The sequence below is a fragment of the Tachyglossus aculeatus genome, chromosome 3, assembly GCF_015852505.1.
Source record: "Tachyglossus aculeatus isolate mTacAcu1 chromosome 3, mTacAcu1.pri, whole genome shotgun sequence".
NCBI classification, from domain to species: domain Eukaryota; kingdom Metazoa; phylum Chordata; class Mammalia; order Monotremata; family Tachyglossidae; genus Tachyglossus; species Tachyglossus aculeatus.
Window position 1 is genome coordinate 10,600,201 of NC_052068.1, and position 16,240 is coordinate 10,616,440.

Genomic DNA, 16,240 nt, shown 5'->3' on the forward strand with positions numbered 1-16,240 from the left:
AGGGGAGTGATATGTCCAGAACGTTTCTGGACAAAAATAATCCGGGCAGCAGCATAAAGTATGGATTGAAGTGGAGAGAGACACGAGAATGGGAGATCAGAGAGAAGGCTGATGCAGTAGTCCAGATGGGATAGGATGAGAGCTTGAATGAGCAGGGTAGCGGTTGGGATGGAGAGGAAAGAGTGGATCTTGGCAATGTTGTGGAGCTGAGACCGGCAGGTTTTGGTCACAGCTTGGATGTGAGGGGTGAATGAGAGAGCAGAGTCGAGAATGACACCAAGGTTGTGGGCTTGTGAGACGGGAAGGATGGTAGTGCCGTCAACAGAGATGGGAAAGTCAGGGAGAGGGCAAGGTTTGGGAGGGAAGACAAGGAGTTCAGTCTTCGACATGTTGAGCTTTAGGTGGCGGACAGACATCCAAATGGAGATGTCCTAAAGGCAGGAGGAGATGCAAGCCTGGAGAGAGGGGGAGAGAGCAGGGGCAGAGATATATACACCTACCCATTCGCCAGCTGGAGTCCGGAGGGCCGGGTGAGCGTTTGGATCTAAAGTTGTAGAACTTCCCTCTGGGCTCTCAGCTTTTCTGCCTCTACCTGTGACTTCATCTGATCCTCTCATCTTTTTGCTTGCTTTTCTGTCTCTCTGACTGTGTCCTTGTTGGGCTTCTTTTCGGGTCTCTCTGTCTCTGGCTTTCTGGGTGTCTTTAGGTTCATTCATTCATTCAATCGTATTTATTGAGCGCTTACTGTGTGCAGAGCACTGTACTAAGAGCTTGGGAAGTACAAGTTGGCCGGCCCAAGGACCTGGGGTCTAATCCTGGCTCCACCGCTTGTCTGCTGTGTGAACTTGAACAAGTCACTTAACTTCTCTGGGCCTCAGTTACTTCATCCGTAAATGGGGAGCCCATGTGGGACAGAGACTATGTCCAATATGATTAGCTTGTATGTAGATCCTAGTGCTTAGAACAGTGCCTGGCACATAGTAAAAACTTAATAAGTACCAAAAAAAAAAAATAAGTCTGAAAGGAGAGAGAGGAAACCCAATTAGGCAGTAGTTGGTGGCTGTTAAATGCCTTCCATTACAGGCACATTAGGTTCCAAGAACAAGTTTTTATGCCATATGAGCCTTATTGATAACCTGCCTAGAAAAGTTTCTTGGTAAGACAGAATAATTATAGATGTGTCCTCCTGTTTAATCAGCCAGGATTTGAAACGCTTCTAATGCGGCAATGATACGGCTTTTATTACGCATAATAGGCAGGCAGAGTTGATTAGGGTATGTTGATACCTCTGCTTAACTATTCATGCTTGAGTTGTACGTTCATGCATATATTGTAGATTTTCTCCAGCTGTCCCCACTGCTACCTTGCCACAGCTAATAAAAGTTCAGCAGCCGGAAACTGAAGAGCAGGAGGATTTTTCTGCTCCAAACTGTGAAGAAGACGAGGGTTGGGAATGTCTCCCCCTGCTCACACACATATCTGCCAGGGGTCTCTCGAACTCAGGCTGCCACTTGGAGTGACCTAAATCACACTTGGACAGAGTATATTCTTTAGCTGCCTGTCACTTGCCTGCTGTGTGACATTGGGCAAGTCCCTTTTTTTATAGTATTTGGGAAATAATTACTAAAGCAGTGTGGCTCAGTGGAAAGAGCTCGGGCTTGGGAGTCAGAGGTCATGGGTTCAAATCCCAGCTCTGCCACTTGTCAGCTGTGTGACCTTGGGCAAGCCACTTAACTTCTCTGTGCTTCAGTTACCTCATCTGTAAAATGGGGATTAAGACTGTGAGCCCCACGTGGGACAACCTGATCACCTTGTCTCCTCCCCAGTGCTTAGAACAGTGCTTTGTACATAGTAAGCGCTTAACAAATACCATCATTATTATTATTACTAATATTATGTGCCAGGCGCTATACTTAGCTCTGGGGTCGATACAAGCTTATCAGGCTGGACACAGTCCCTATCCCATGTGGGGATTCCAGTCTCCATCCTCATTTTATAGATGAGGGAACTGAGGCACAGAGAAGTGAAGTGACTTACCCAAGGTCTCACAGCAGACAGGTGGCAAAGCCGGGATTAGAATCCAGGGCTTTCTGAGTCCCAGATCTGTGCTCTACCCCCTAGCCCATGCTGCTTCTTACTTAACTTCTCTGTGTCTCAATTTCCTAGTACGTACAATACCTGATTTTCCCACATCCCCCACGTAGACTGTGAAACCCATATGGAATAAAGATTGGGGGTGATTATTGCAGTGTTTAGAACAGAGTAAGTACTTAACAGCTATTTTATTTTTATTAATAGTGGTAGTAGTAATATTGTACTTTCCCAAGCACTTAGTACAGTGCTCTGCAAACAGTAAGCTCTCAGTAAGCACTCAGGGCCTGGGTGTTAGACCGTGCCTTATACCCTTGGAAAAGAACAATAAGAAGCAGCATGGCCTAGTGGATAGAGCCTGGGACTTGGGAGTCAGAAGGATCTGGGTTCTAATTCCAGCTCCTCCACTTGTCTGCTGTTTGACCTTGAGCAAGTCACTTCACTTCCCTGGGCCTCAGTTTCCTCATCTGCAAAATGGGGGACTAAGACTCCAAGCCCCATGTGAGACAGGGACTGTGTCCTAATTGTATCTACCCCAGCGCTTAGAATAGTGTTGGACACATAGTCAGCACTTAACATACCAAAAAAAAAATCAAACAGTGGAAGTACAAGACAGGTTCCCTGCCCATAATTACTATTACACTCTAACTCCAGCCTAATACAGAGATGAACAGGATTCCTTGTGGACAGGAATAGTGTTTACCAACTCTGTTGTACTGTACTCTTCCAAGTGCCTAGTACAGTGCTCTGTACTCAGTAAGTGCTCAATAAATATAACTGATTGATTCATTTCACATCCCCACAAGCTAGACTGGATTCAGCCATTCTTACTCTATGCAGGATGTCCCTCCTCTCCCCTAGCCTAAGAGAACATTTAAGTCCTTTCCTTCCCTTCCATCCCCACTAGCTTCGTTTACAGAAGGTATTCTGTCTTTATGGGCATTTCCTGCTAACCGGATCATTTTTCTGAGAAAACGTTCAGTCTGTATCTCTCCGCTCCTCAAGAACCTCCAGTGGTCACCATCCACCTCCACATCAGATAGAAACTCCTTATCATTGGCTTTGAAGCATGCAAATTGAGCCTCAGTTCCCTCATCTGTAAAATGGGGACTAAGACTGTAAGCCCCACGTGGGACAACCTGATGACCTTGTATCATCATCATCATCATCATCATCAATCGTATTTATTGAGCGCTTACTGTGTGCAGAGCACTGTACTAAGCGCTTGGGAAGTACAAATTGGCAGCATATAGAGACAGTCCCTACCCAACAGTGGGCTCACAGGCTAAAAGGGGGAGACAGAGAACAAAACCAAACATACTAACAAAATAAAATACATAGAATAGATATGTACAAGTAAAATAAATAAATAGAGTAACAAATATGTACAAACATATATACATATATACAGGTGCTGTGGGGAAGGGAAGGAGGTAAGATGGGGGGGAATGGGGAATGGGGGGGAATCTACCCCAGCATCTATCTACCCCAGTGCTTACAACAGTATCTACCCCAGTGCTTAGAACAGTGCTCGGCACATCGTAAGCTATTAATAAATACCAACATTATTATTATTATTATTTTATTATTATTTTATTATTATTATTACAGAGGTTTGTACAGTGCCTGGCACCAAATAAGCGTTTAACAAATACCATCATTATTATGATCCACTAGGCCACGCTGCTTCTTCGGTCACTGCTTTGGCCTGAAGGTGGCGCCAAAGCTGTATGGAAAAAGACCCAGATGGGAATAATAATAATAATAATGGCATTTATTAAGCGCTTACTATGTACAAAGCATTGTTCTAAGCGCTGGGGAGGTTACAAGGCGTTCAGGTTGTCCCACGGGGGGCTCATAGCCTTAAACCCCATTTTCCAGATGAGGTAACTGAGGCCCAGAGAAACACCATGCCAACCTCGTTCACTTCAAGTTTATCCTTTCCTGCCTTAACTCAGCCCTCTCTTCTGCCAGACAAAACTATTTCTCCTCCCTTATTGACACCCATGCCCATCACCCCCGCCAGCTCTTCCGTACATTCAACTCCCTTCTCAGGCCCCCGGTTCCTCCCCCTCCTCCTTCCCTCACCCCCAACGATCTGGCCTCCTACTTCATTAACAAAATTAAATCCATCAGGTCCGACCTCCCCAAAGTCTCTTCCCCCCTTTCTCCAACCCCCCGGCTCTCAACACTCTCTGCTACTCTCCCATCCTTCCCAGCAGTATCCTCAGAGGAACTCTCCTCCCTCCTCTCAAGTGCTACTCCGGCCACCTGTGCTTCTGACCCCATTCCCTCTCATCTTATGAAATCTCTCGCTCCATCCCTTCTCCCCTCCTTAACTTCCATCTTCAACCGCTCACTCTCCACTGGTTCCTTCCCCTCTGCCTTCAAACATGCCCATGTCTCTCCCATCCTAAAAAAACCCTCTCTTGACCCCACCTCACCTTCTAGTTATCGTCCCATATCCCTCCTACCATTCCTTTCCAAACTCCTTGAACGAGTTGTCTACACGCGCTGCCTAGAATTCCTCAACAACAACTCTCTCCTCGACCCCCTCCAGTCTGGCTTCCGTCCCCTTCATTCCACGGAAACTGCGCTCTCAAAGGTCACCAATGACCTCCTGCTTGCCAAATCCAACGGCTCATACTCTGTCCTAATCCTCCTCGACCTCTCAGCTGCCTTTGACACTGTGGACCACCCCCTTCTCCTCAACACGTTATCTGACCTTGGCTTCACTGACTCCGTCCTCTCCTGGTTCTCCTCTTATCTCTCCGGTCGTTCTTTCTCAGTCTCTTTTGCAGGCTCCTCCTCCCCCTCCCATCCTCTTACTGTGGGGGTTCCCCAAGGTTCAGTGCTTGGTCCCCTTCTGTTCTCAATCTACACTCACTCCCTTGGTGACCTCATTCGCTCCCACGGCTTCAACTATCATCTCTACGCTGATGACACCCAGATCTACATCTCTGCCCCTGCTCTCTCCCCCTCCCTCCAGGCTCGCATCTCCTCCTGCCTTCAGGACATCTCCATCTGGATGTCCGCCCGCCACCTAAAGCTCAACATGTCGAAGACTGAGCTCCTTGTCTTCCCTCCCAAACCTTGTCCTCTCCCTAACTTTCCCATCTCTGTTGACGGCACTACCATCCTTCCCGTCTCACAAGCCCGCAACCTCGGTGTCATCCTCGACTCCGCTCTCTCATTCACCCCTCACATCCAAGCCGTCACCAAAACCTGCCGGTCTCAGCTCCGCAACATTGCCAAGATCCGCCCTTTCCTCTCCATCCAAACTGCTACCCTGCTCATTCAAGCTCTCATCCTATCCCGTCTGGACTACTGCACTAGCCTTCTCTCTGATCTCCCATCCTCGTGTCTCTCTCCACTTCAATCCATACTTCATGCTGCTGCCCGGATTATCTTTGTCCAGAAATGCTCTGGACATATTACTCCCCTCCTCAAAAACCTCCAATGGCTACCGATCAATCTGCGCATCAAGCAGAAACTCCTCACCCTGGGCTTCAAGGCTCTCCATCACCTCGCCCCCTCCTACCTCACCTCCCTTCTCTCCTTCTACTGCCCAGCCCGCACCCCTCCGCTCCTCCACCACTAATCTCCTCACTGTACCTCGCTCTCGCCTGTCCCGCCATCGACCCCCGGCCCACGTCATCCCCCGGGCCTGGAATGCCCTCCCTCTGCCCATCCGCCAAGCTAGCTCTCTTCCTCCCTTCAAGGCCCTGCTGAGAGCTCACCTCCTCCAGGAGGCCTTCCCAGACTGAGCCCCTTCTTTCCTCTCCCCTCGTCCCCCCCTCCATCCCCCCGTCTTACCTCCTTCCCTTCCCCACAGCACCTGTATATATGTATATATGGTTGTACATATTTATTACTCTATTTATTTATTTATTTATTTATTTTACTTGTACATTTCTATCCTACTTATTTTATTTTGTTGGTATGTTTGGTTCTGTTCTCTGTCTCCCCCTTTTAGACTGTGAGCCCACTGTTGGGTAGGGACTGTCTCTATGTGATGCCAATTTGTACTTCCCAAGCGCTTAGTACAGTGCTCTGCACATAGTAAGCGCTCAATAAATACGATTGATTGATTGATTGATTGATTGATTAAGTGACTTACCCAAAGTCACACAGCTGAAAATTGGCAGAGCTGGAATTAGAACCCATGACCTCTGACTCCAAAGCCCGGGCTTTTTCCACTGAGCCACGCTGCTTCTCTATTTTCCCCTTGTCCAGAGACAGAGGGAAACAGAGACTGAGAGCAGATACAGACACCCTGGAGCCTCTCCCCCCTTCATTTCAATCAGCTAGTCATTCATTCATTCAATCGTATTTATTGAGCGCTTACTGTGCACAGAGCACTGTACTAAGCGCTTGGGAAGTACGAGCTGGCAACATAAAGAGACGACCCCTACCCAACAACGGGCTCACAGTGTAGAAGGGGGAGACAGACAACAAAACAAAACATATTAACAAAATAAAATAAATAGAATAGTAAATATGTACAAGTAACATAGAGTAATAAATCTGTGCAAACATATATACAGGTGCTGTGGGGAGGGGAAGGAGGTAGGGCGGGGGGATGGGGAGGGGGAGAGGAAGGAGGGGCTCAGTCTGGGAAGGCTTCCTGGAGGAGGTGAGCTCTCAATAGGGCTTTGAAGGGAGGAAGAGAGCTAGCTTGGCAGTGGTGCGGAGGGAGGGCATTCCAGGCCAGGGGGAGGACGTGGGCCGGGGGTCGACGGCGGGACAGGCGAGAACAAGGCACGGTGAGGAGATTAGTGGCAGAGGAGCAGGGAGGGTGCGGGCTGGGCTGGAGAAGGAGAGAAGGGAGGTGAGGTAGGAGGGGGCGAGGGGATGGATAGCCTTGAAGCCCAGGGTGAGGAGTTTCTGCCTGATGCGCAGATTGATTGGTAGCCACTGGAGATTTTTGAGGAGGGGAGTAATATGCCCAGAGCATTTCTGCACAAAGATGATCCCGGCAGCAGCAGATAGTCAATCACTATCTATCAATCAATTGTATTTATTGAGCACTTACAGTGTGCAGAGCACTGTACTAAGCTCTTGGGAGAGTAACTTTAACAGAGGCCTCGTGCTGAGCACTGTACTGAGTGCTAGGAGAGTACAGTTGAACTTAATAAACATTATCCCTGTCCTCAAGAAGTTTACAATCCAGTAGGAATTACTCAACAGTTTAAGACAGGACAAAACAAGGGATGGCAGACAGGAAAATAAATTACAAATAGAAGGAAGGAGAAGGGGCTATGCATGTGAGTTTAAGTGCTGAACTTGACAAACTTAACATTTCCAAAACAGAGCTCCTTATTGTCCCGCCCAAACCCTGTCCTCCGTGGCTCAGTGGAAAGAGCCCGGGTTTGGGAGTCAGAGGTCATGGGTTCTAATTCTGGCTCTGCCGCTTGTCAGCTGAGTGACTTTGGACAAGTCACTTAAATTCTCTGTGCCTCCGTTACCTCATCTGTAAAATAGGGGTTAAGACTGTGAGCCCCACGTGGGACAACCTGATCACCTTGTATTCCCCCCCAGCGCTTAGAACAGTGCTTGGCACATAGTAAGCACTTAACAAATGCCATCATTATTATTTCCCATCACTGTAGACGGCACCACCATCCTTACTGTCTCACAAACCCATAACCTTGGCGTTATCCTTGACTCCTCTCTCATTCAACCCATATATTTAATCCATCACTAAATCCTGTCGGCCCCACCTTCACATTCACAACATTGCTAAAATCCTCCTTTTCCTCTCCATCCAAACTGCTACCACGTTAATATGATCACTTACCCTATCCCGCCTGGATTACTGCATCCAACTCCTTGCTGACCTCCCAACCTCCTGTCTCTCACCACTCCAGTTGATACTTTCTGCCCGGGTCATCTTTCTACAAAGACGTCCAGGACATGTCACCCCTTCTTATCAAAAAACTCCAGTGGTTGCCCATCCACCTCTGCATCAAACAAAAATTCCTCACCATTAGCTCTAAAACACTCCACCACCTTGCCCCCTCCTAACTCACCTCACTTCTCTCCTTCTACAACCCAGCCCACACATTTCACTCCTCTAGTGGTAACCTTCCCACTGTGCCTCCATCTCACCGGTCTCACCACTGGCCCCTGGCCCACGTTTTGCCCACGTCCTGCCTCTGGCCTGGAATGCCCTCCCTCCTCAAATCCGACAGACAGTGATTCTCCTCCCACGCCCACCCTGGCCCCCCTTCAAAACCTTACTGAGGACACTTCTCCTCCAAGAGGCCTTCCCAGACTAAGCCCCACTTTTCCTCATCCCCCACTCCCTTCTCCATTGCCTTGGCTTACTCCCTTTGTTCTTCCCCCTCCCAGCCCCTCAGCACTTATGTACATATTGGTAATTTTATTTGTATTGGTGTCTGTCTCCCCTCCTCTAGACTGTAAGCTCCTTGAGGGCAGGAAATGTGACTGTTTATTGTTGTATTCTCCAAGCACTTAGTACAGAGCTCTGCACACAGTAATCTCTCAATAGATATGAATGAATGAAGGACAGAGCCTGTGAGTCAGAAGGTCATGGGTTCTAATTCCGGGTCCCCCACTTGTCTGCTGTGCGACCTTGGGCAAATCACTTCACTTCTCTGATCCTCAGTTGCTTCATCAGTAAAATGGGAATTAAGACTGTGAGCCCCATGCAGGACAGGTACTGTGCCCAACATGAAAAACTTTGTATCTACCCTAGCGCTTAGAACACAAGTAAGCACTTAACAAATATAATTTTTTTAAAAATGAAATAATAAACGTCCCAAGTTTTGTGTTCCTAGTGGCAAGAATACAAGACTGGGAGTCAGGTGACCTGGATATAATTCCAATTTCACCACTTGCTTGTTGTGTAACCTTGGGCAAGTCTACGGCTACTACCACATTGGCCCAAGCAATCAGTCAATCAGTGTTTTTTACTGAGTGCTTACTACTGTGTATTGAGCTCTGTACCAAGCACTTATAGCTCCCCTCAACTACTGCATCAGCCTCGTCTCTGACCTCTCTGCCTCCAGTCTCTCTCCACTCCAGGCCCTGTGCCACTCTGCCCCGTTGCTCATGTCTTGGCTCAGTGGCAAGAGCCCGGGCTTGGGAGTCAGAGGGCGTGGGTTCTAATCCTGGCTCTGCTACTTGTCTGCTGCATGACTTTGGGTAAGCCACTTAATTCTCTGGGCCTCAGTTTCCTCATCTGTAAAATGGTGATGAAGACAAAGAGCCCTACATGGGACAATCTGATTACCTTGTATCTACCCCAGAACTTAGATCAGTGCTCGACACTTAGTAAGCACCTAATAAATACCATAATTATTATTATTATTATGTCTTCCCTCTGTCCTGGGGCTCCCTCCCTCTTCACATCCTACAGTCTCATCGCTCTCCCCACCTTCAGAGCCATATTTCAAAGCCATGGGAAGGAGCATGGCCTAGAGAAGCAGTGTGGCTCATGGAAAAAGCCCAGGCTTTGGAGTCAGAGGTCATGGGTTCAAATCCCAGCTCCGCCAAGTGTCAGCTGTGTGACTTTGGGCAAGTCACTTAACTTCTCTGAGCATCAGTTACCTCATCTGTAAAATGGGGATGAAGACTGTGAGCCCCCCCGTGGGACAACCTGATCACCTTGTAACCTCCCCAGCGCTTAGTACAGTGCTTTGCACATAGTAAGCACTTAATAAATGTCATTATTATTATTATTATTATTATTAGTGGATAGAGTATGGGCCTGGGAGTCAGAAGGTCATGAGTTCTAATCCCGGCTCCATCACTTGTCTGCTGTGTGACCTTGGGCAAGTTGCTTCACTTCTCTGGGCTTTCTTTACCTCATCAGAAAAATAAGGATTGAGACTGTGAACACCAAGTGGGACAGGGTCTATGTTCAACTTAATTTGCTTGTATCTACCCCAGTGCTTAGTACAGTGCCCGGCATATAGTAAGCACTTAACAAACACTGTAATTATTATAATACTAAAATCACACCTCTTCCAAGAGGCCTTCCCTGATTAACCCTTCATTCCCCTTAACTTTTCACCTTATTCAAAGAAGCAGCGTGGCTCAGTGGAAAGAGCCCGGGCTTTGGAGTCAGAGGTCACGGGTTCAAATCCCGGCTCCACCAATTGTCAGCTGTGTGACTTTGGGCAAGTCACTTAACTTCTCTGTGCCTCAGTTACCTCATTTGTAAAATGGAGATTAAGACCGTAAGCTCCACGTGGGACTATCTGATCACCTTGTATCCCCCCAATGCTTAGAACAGTGCTCTACACATAGTACGCGCTTTAAAAATACCATTATTATTATTATTATTATTCACCCTCCTTTCTGTTCTGCTTAAGCATTTGGGTCTGTTGTCCCCAAGCACCGACTCTGTCAGTCAATCATATTTATTGACTGTTTATTGTGTACAGAGCACTGAATTAGGCTCTTGGGAGAGTGCAGTGTAACAATAAAACAAGCACATTCCCTGACCATAATGAGCTTACAGTCAAGAAAGGGAGACAGACATTAATATAAATAAATAAATGAAAAAATTGTGGCTATGTACATAAGTGCTGTGGGGCTGGGGGAATGGGAGTGAATAAAGGGAGCAAGTCAGGGAGATGCAGAAGGGAGAGGGAGAATAGGAAGGGAGGGCTTAGTCAGGAAAGGCCTCTTGGAGGAGATGAGCCTTCAATGAGGCTTTGAAGGTAGGGAGAAAAATTGTCTGCCTTCTATAATAATAATAACGATGGCATTTATTAAGCGCTTACTATGTGCAAAGCACTGTTCTAAGTGCTGGGGAGGTTACAAGGTGATCAGGCTGTCCCACGGGGGGCTCACAGTCTTAATCCCCATTTTACAGGTGAGGTAACTGAGGCACAGAGAAGTTAAGTGACTTGCCCAAAGTCACACGGTTGACAACTGGCGGAGCCGGGATTTGAACTCATGACCTCTGACTCCAAAGCCCCTGATCTTTCCACTGAGCCACGCTGTTTCTCTTCTCTTATATGAGGATGGAGGGTGTTGCAGGCCAGAGGCAAGATATGGGCCAGGAGTTGGCAGTGAAATAGATGAGAAGGAAGCCCAAGGAAAAGGTTAGCATTAGAGGAGCGAAGTGTGCAGGCTGGGTTGTGGTTGGAGTGTAGGAAGATGAGGTAAGAGGGGGCTAGGGGATTGGCTTTTTTAAAGATGATAATGAAGAGTATCTGTTTCTCTTGTCAACCCCACCCCAGCCCCACTGCACTTATGCTTTCCTTATCTGTACTTTGTTTTAATATCTGTCTCCCAACTACACTGTAAGCTCCTTGAGGGCAGGAATTGTGTCCACCAACTTTATTATAGTGCACTCTCCCAAGCGCTTAGTCAAGTGCTGTGTACAGAGTAAGTGCTCTACAAATGCCACTCATTGATTGATTGATTGATTAATTGCAGACACTTAATCTACCTGTGCCTCAATTTCCAAATCTGTAAAATAGAGGCGGGGGGCGGGGGGGTGTTGGGGGAGAAATGCCTGTTCTCCTTCCCTCTGTCTTGGACTGTGACCCCCCCACCCCAGGTGAGCCAAGGACTGTGTCTGACCTGACTGTTCAATGCTTGGCACATAGTAAGTGCTTAACAAATGCCACAATTTTTTTTAATCAAGGGAGGTTGCAAGTATATAGATTTCCATGGACTATTGTGACTGATTCAGTGTCAGTCCTGAGAAAATGTGTGTGTGTGTGTGTGTGTGTGTGTGTGTAATAGTGTAAGCAAGCTTCAACCACCAGAGGCTGGATACAAAAGGGAAAGTCCTATGAACTGCTTCCAAAATACTATTAAAGTGTTACTTTCTCTAGACTGTAAATTCATTATGGGAAGGGACTGTGTCTTCTATTTCTGCTGTAACTTACTCTCCCAAGCACTTAGGTGTAGTGACTAGAGCAGGAGCCTGGGAGTCAGAAGGTCATCCAAGCTATGCCATTTGTCTGCTTGTGTGGCCTTGGACAAATCACTTAACTTCTCTTTGCCTCAGTTACTTCATCTGGAAAACAGGGATTAAGACTTTGAGCCCCATGCAGGACAGGGACTGCACAACCCGATTTGCTTGTATCCACCCAGCCACTTAGTACAGTGCCTGGCACTTAACAAGCACTTAACAAATGCCATAATTATTATTATTATTACAGTGTGCTGCACACAGTAAGTGCTCAATAAATAGCATTGATTGATGGAATGATTTATTCCATGCACAAGGGAATGCCTAGGTGGTGGCTTATGCTATCAGTATGATGGATGTGAAGTGTAATAATAATAATAATAATAATAATGTTGGTATCTGTTAGGTCCTTACTATGTGACAAGCACTGTTCCAAGTGCTGGGGTAATCAGGTTGTCCCATGTGGGGCTCACAGACTTAATCTATGGGAAGCAGCATGGCTTAGTGGACAGAGCACAGGCTTGGGAGTCAGGGGTCATGGGCTGGCTCCATCCTGGCTCCATCACTTGTCAGCTGTGTGACCTTGGGCAAGTCACTTAACTTCTCTGTGCCTCAGTTACCTTATCTGTAAAATGGGGATTAAGACTGTGAGCCCCATGTGAGACAACCTGATTGCCTTGTATCTACCCCAGAGTTTAGAACAGTGCTTGGCACATAGTAAGTGCTTAACAAATACCATCATTATTGTTATGTTATAATAATATAATATAATGTTATAATAATTACTATTATTAATCCCCATTTTACAGATGAGGTAACTGAGGCACAGAGAAGTTAAGTGACTTGCCCAAGGTCACACAGCTGATAAGTGCCAAACCACCCCCTCAGACAGAGATGGTAGTGATAGCTATCACTGGGAAAAAGCTCTACTGCTTCTCCTGAGGGCCAGCTTTGAACTTTGGGGGAATATACACCCAAGGAGGAGGGACTTTGTAGTAGAGACTTTAATTGTCAGGAATTTGGTGCCATTAGAAGAGAGTAAGAGCATCATTTGAGTGAAATTAGCACTCCAAGATGGGTCTCTTTGAACTTAATGGCTATATTGCAAAGGATCATTCTGTGTTTGTTTCTAGTCTCAGGTCTCTCTTAGACCCAAAGTCTTGCTAATGTCAGAGAATCACCTTAATATCAATAATTGTAATTGGCCTCTTAGATCCAAATGACTGTTGTCTGTTTGCTAGCAGGAAGCCATCTAGCCTATGGGATTGCTAATTGGACTGAAAACTCTAGAAAAAGCTCCTTGACTGCCTAGGATCATTTTCCCAAACCTCCATTAATGGTATATTTCCCTGGCTCCACTTCAGCCCTCCACTTCCATAAAGAGAAACGGGGGAATTAATTATCCCGACATAACATTCATATTCACAGCGTGGACTACTGGATAGAGCACGGGCCTGGGAGTCAGAAGGACCTGGGTTCTAAACCAAGCTAAGCCATATAATAATAATAATAATAATAACAATAATAATGACAATGGTGTTTTTTAAGCACTTCCTATGTGCCAAGCACTGTTCTAAGCGCTGGGATAGATACAAGGTAATCAGGTTGTCCCACGTGGGGCTCATGGCCTTAATCCCCATTTGACAGATAAGGTAACTGAGGTACTGAGAAGTTAAGAAGTGGTTTGCCCAAGGTCATACAGCAGACAAGTGGCAGAGTCGGGATTAGAACCCACATCTTCTGACTCCCAAGCCCACGCTCTTTCCACTATGCCTCGAGCTTGCCTGCTGTGTAACCTTGGGCAAGTCACTTTCATTCATTCATTCATTCATTCATTCAATCAACCGTATTTATTGAGCACTTACTCTGTGAAGTGAACTGTACCAACTGCTTGGAAAGTACAATTCAGCAACAGAGACAATCCCTACCCAACAATGGGCTCACAGTCACCTCACTTCTCTGGGCCTCAGCTACCTCATCTGTAAAATGGGGATTAAGACTTTGAGTCCCATGTGGGACATAGACTGTGCCCAGGCTGAATACCTATATATACCACAGCACTTAGAACAGGGTTTCATTCATTCATTCAATTATATCTATTGAGCGCTTACTGTGTGCAGAGCACTGTACTAAGTGCCTGGGAAGTACAAGCTGGCAACATATAGAGACGGTCCCTACCCAGCAACGGACTCACAGTCTAGAAGAAGGGTTTGTCACATAATAAGTGTTTAACAAGTACCGTAAAAAAATTTTCCACCCAATTTCTTGATAGCATGAGCTATTTCCCAGGCTGTTTCCAATCTGGTGTGGCTTCATTCTAGAATTTGGAGGAAAGAGCCCCATTCTGCCAACTCGGCACATCTGGATTCCCACAGATTCATTATCCCGACCATCGTCATTCGTCATTCACTGGTATTAACTGGAATACAGCTGTGGGCTCCCAAAGCTTGGGTTAGCAGGGCAGATTTCCAGAAATCTTCCGGGGAAATCTTCTGTGTTCTGGGAGACTGGGATTACCCATCCATTCTGGTTTTGTTTTGGTTTCTCTTTTTTAGTTGCAGGTGAACTTGCTATCCAAATTTCTGCTGATTGCTAAATCCTGCTATGAGCAAAGAAACTTTGCTACAGCCATGCAAATCTTGGGAGGACTGGAACATCTTATAGTCAGACAGTTACCCGTAAGTAATATACATTATTTTTTTTTCTGGAAACTGCCAGGGACCGGTTGCAACATGGGAGGGCATTGGGATCTGCTTAAAGTGATTTGATTTTATTATTTTAAGGCCTGGAAGATTTTACCTGCAAAGGTAGCTGAAATCATGGAGGAACTCAAGGCTGTGGAGGTAATGAAATATTTCTCACATTGCCTCAGTGTTTGTTGTGCAAACATATGTATGATGCTTTGTCATGGTGAGTACAAACGATATTGGGGTGTGTGGACCAAATCACCACAACAATGTCCCTTGATGAGGGTCCCATCTTTGTCTATCTAAAGTGGTCTGCCCTTCAAACTGTGGGAAAATCCACCCTCCTTTGAAAGACAGCTTAATGTTTCAAGAGGGTAATGTCCAGTAGATACCTAGAATGGGAGCTTCATGTGAAAGCTATGATTATAACCCTAATTAGCATCCAACTAATTAGCATCCTAGTCTGATGTAATTTTCCTTTATCCTATGGGGTAATTGTGAGTTTATAAGGGAGAGTCCAAAACACTCAAAATGTGCTTTATGCTTGGCAGACATTTCTCTGCCATGTGGAGGGAATCCTTGCCAAAAGTCTCAAGAGTAATGGGTGTAAATTCTAGAAATTTATAGCTCACCCTTCGTCCGAAAATGCAAAGTCCCTTTATGCATAAGATCTGCTTCATCTTCACCCCGTTACTGACAAGAGGAGAGTATTTTACAGATTGAGAAACTGAGGCTCCAAGAGCCTTAAAGTGACCTCTCCAGGTCAGTGGCAGAGCTAGGACCAGACTCAATCAATCCTATTTATTGAGCACTTACTGTGTATGGAGCACTACCCCAGGAGGAAGAGGAGTTGTAAATGTGTTTATTCGGCAGACAAACCCAAGTCCTCTGACTCACAGGCCCAGACTCTTTCCACTAGGCCACATGAAGCAAGGAGAGGGCACCGGCAACAGACAATAAGGAAAGCTGAAACAATAAAAGTGCCAAAATGATGCAAAATACCGACAAAGGATATATACAAAAAAAAACAAAGTCAAGAGCACAGTTGGGTTCTGAGGCTGGAGGGGCAGAGTTTCGTAATAATAATAATAATAATAATAATAATAATAATAATAATAATAATAATAATAGCATTTACAAAGCACTTACTATGTGAAAAGCACTGTTCTGAGTGCTGAGGAGGTTACAAGCTGATTGGGTTGTCCCACAGGGGGCTCACAGTCTTAATCTCTATTTTACAGATGAGGTAACAGAGGCCCAGAGAAGTTGTGACTTGCCCATAGTCACACAGCTGACAATTGACAGAGCGGGGATCAGTGTGACTTTTGGAAAGAGCCCGGGCTTGGGAGTCAGAGTCCATAGGTTCTAATCCCGCTTCTGCCACATGTCAGCTGTGTGAATTTGGGCAAGTCACTTCGGGCAAGTCACTTCTCTGTGCCTGTTACCTTATCTGTAAAATGGGGATGAAGCCTGTGAGCCCTACTTGGGACAATCTGATTACCTTGTATCTGACCCAGCACTTAGAACACTGCTTGGCACATAGTAACCACTTAACAAATGC

The 16,240-nt window shown here is 46.2% G+C and overlaps 1 protein-coding gene across 1 annotated transcript in view; it reads left to right on the top strand.

Annotated features, from left to right (window-relative positions):
* KNDC1 (kinase non-catalytic C-lobe domain containing 1) overlaps positions 1-16,240 on the top strand; it is a 185,183-nt gene that overhangs the window by 161,201 nt on the left and 7,742 nt on the right. Inside the window, exons 28-29 of the mRNA XM_038744041.1 lie at positions 14,548-14,670; positions 14,776-14,835. Coding sequence (XP_038599969.1) covers positions 14,548-14,670; positions 14,776-14,835 — 183 coding nt within the window. The remainder of the gene's footprint in view (positions 1-14,547; positions 14,671-14,775; positions 14,836-16,240) is intronic.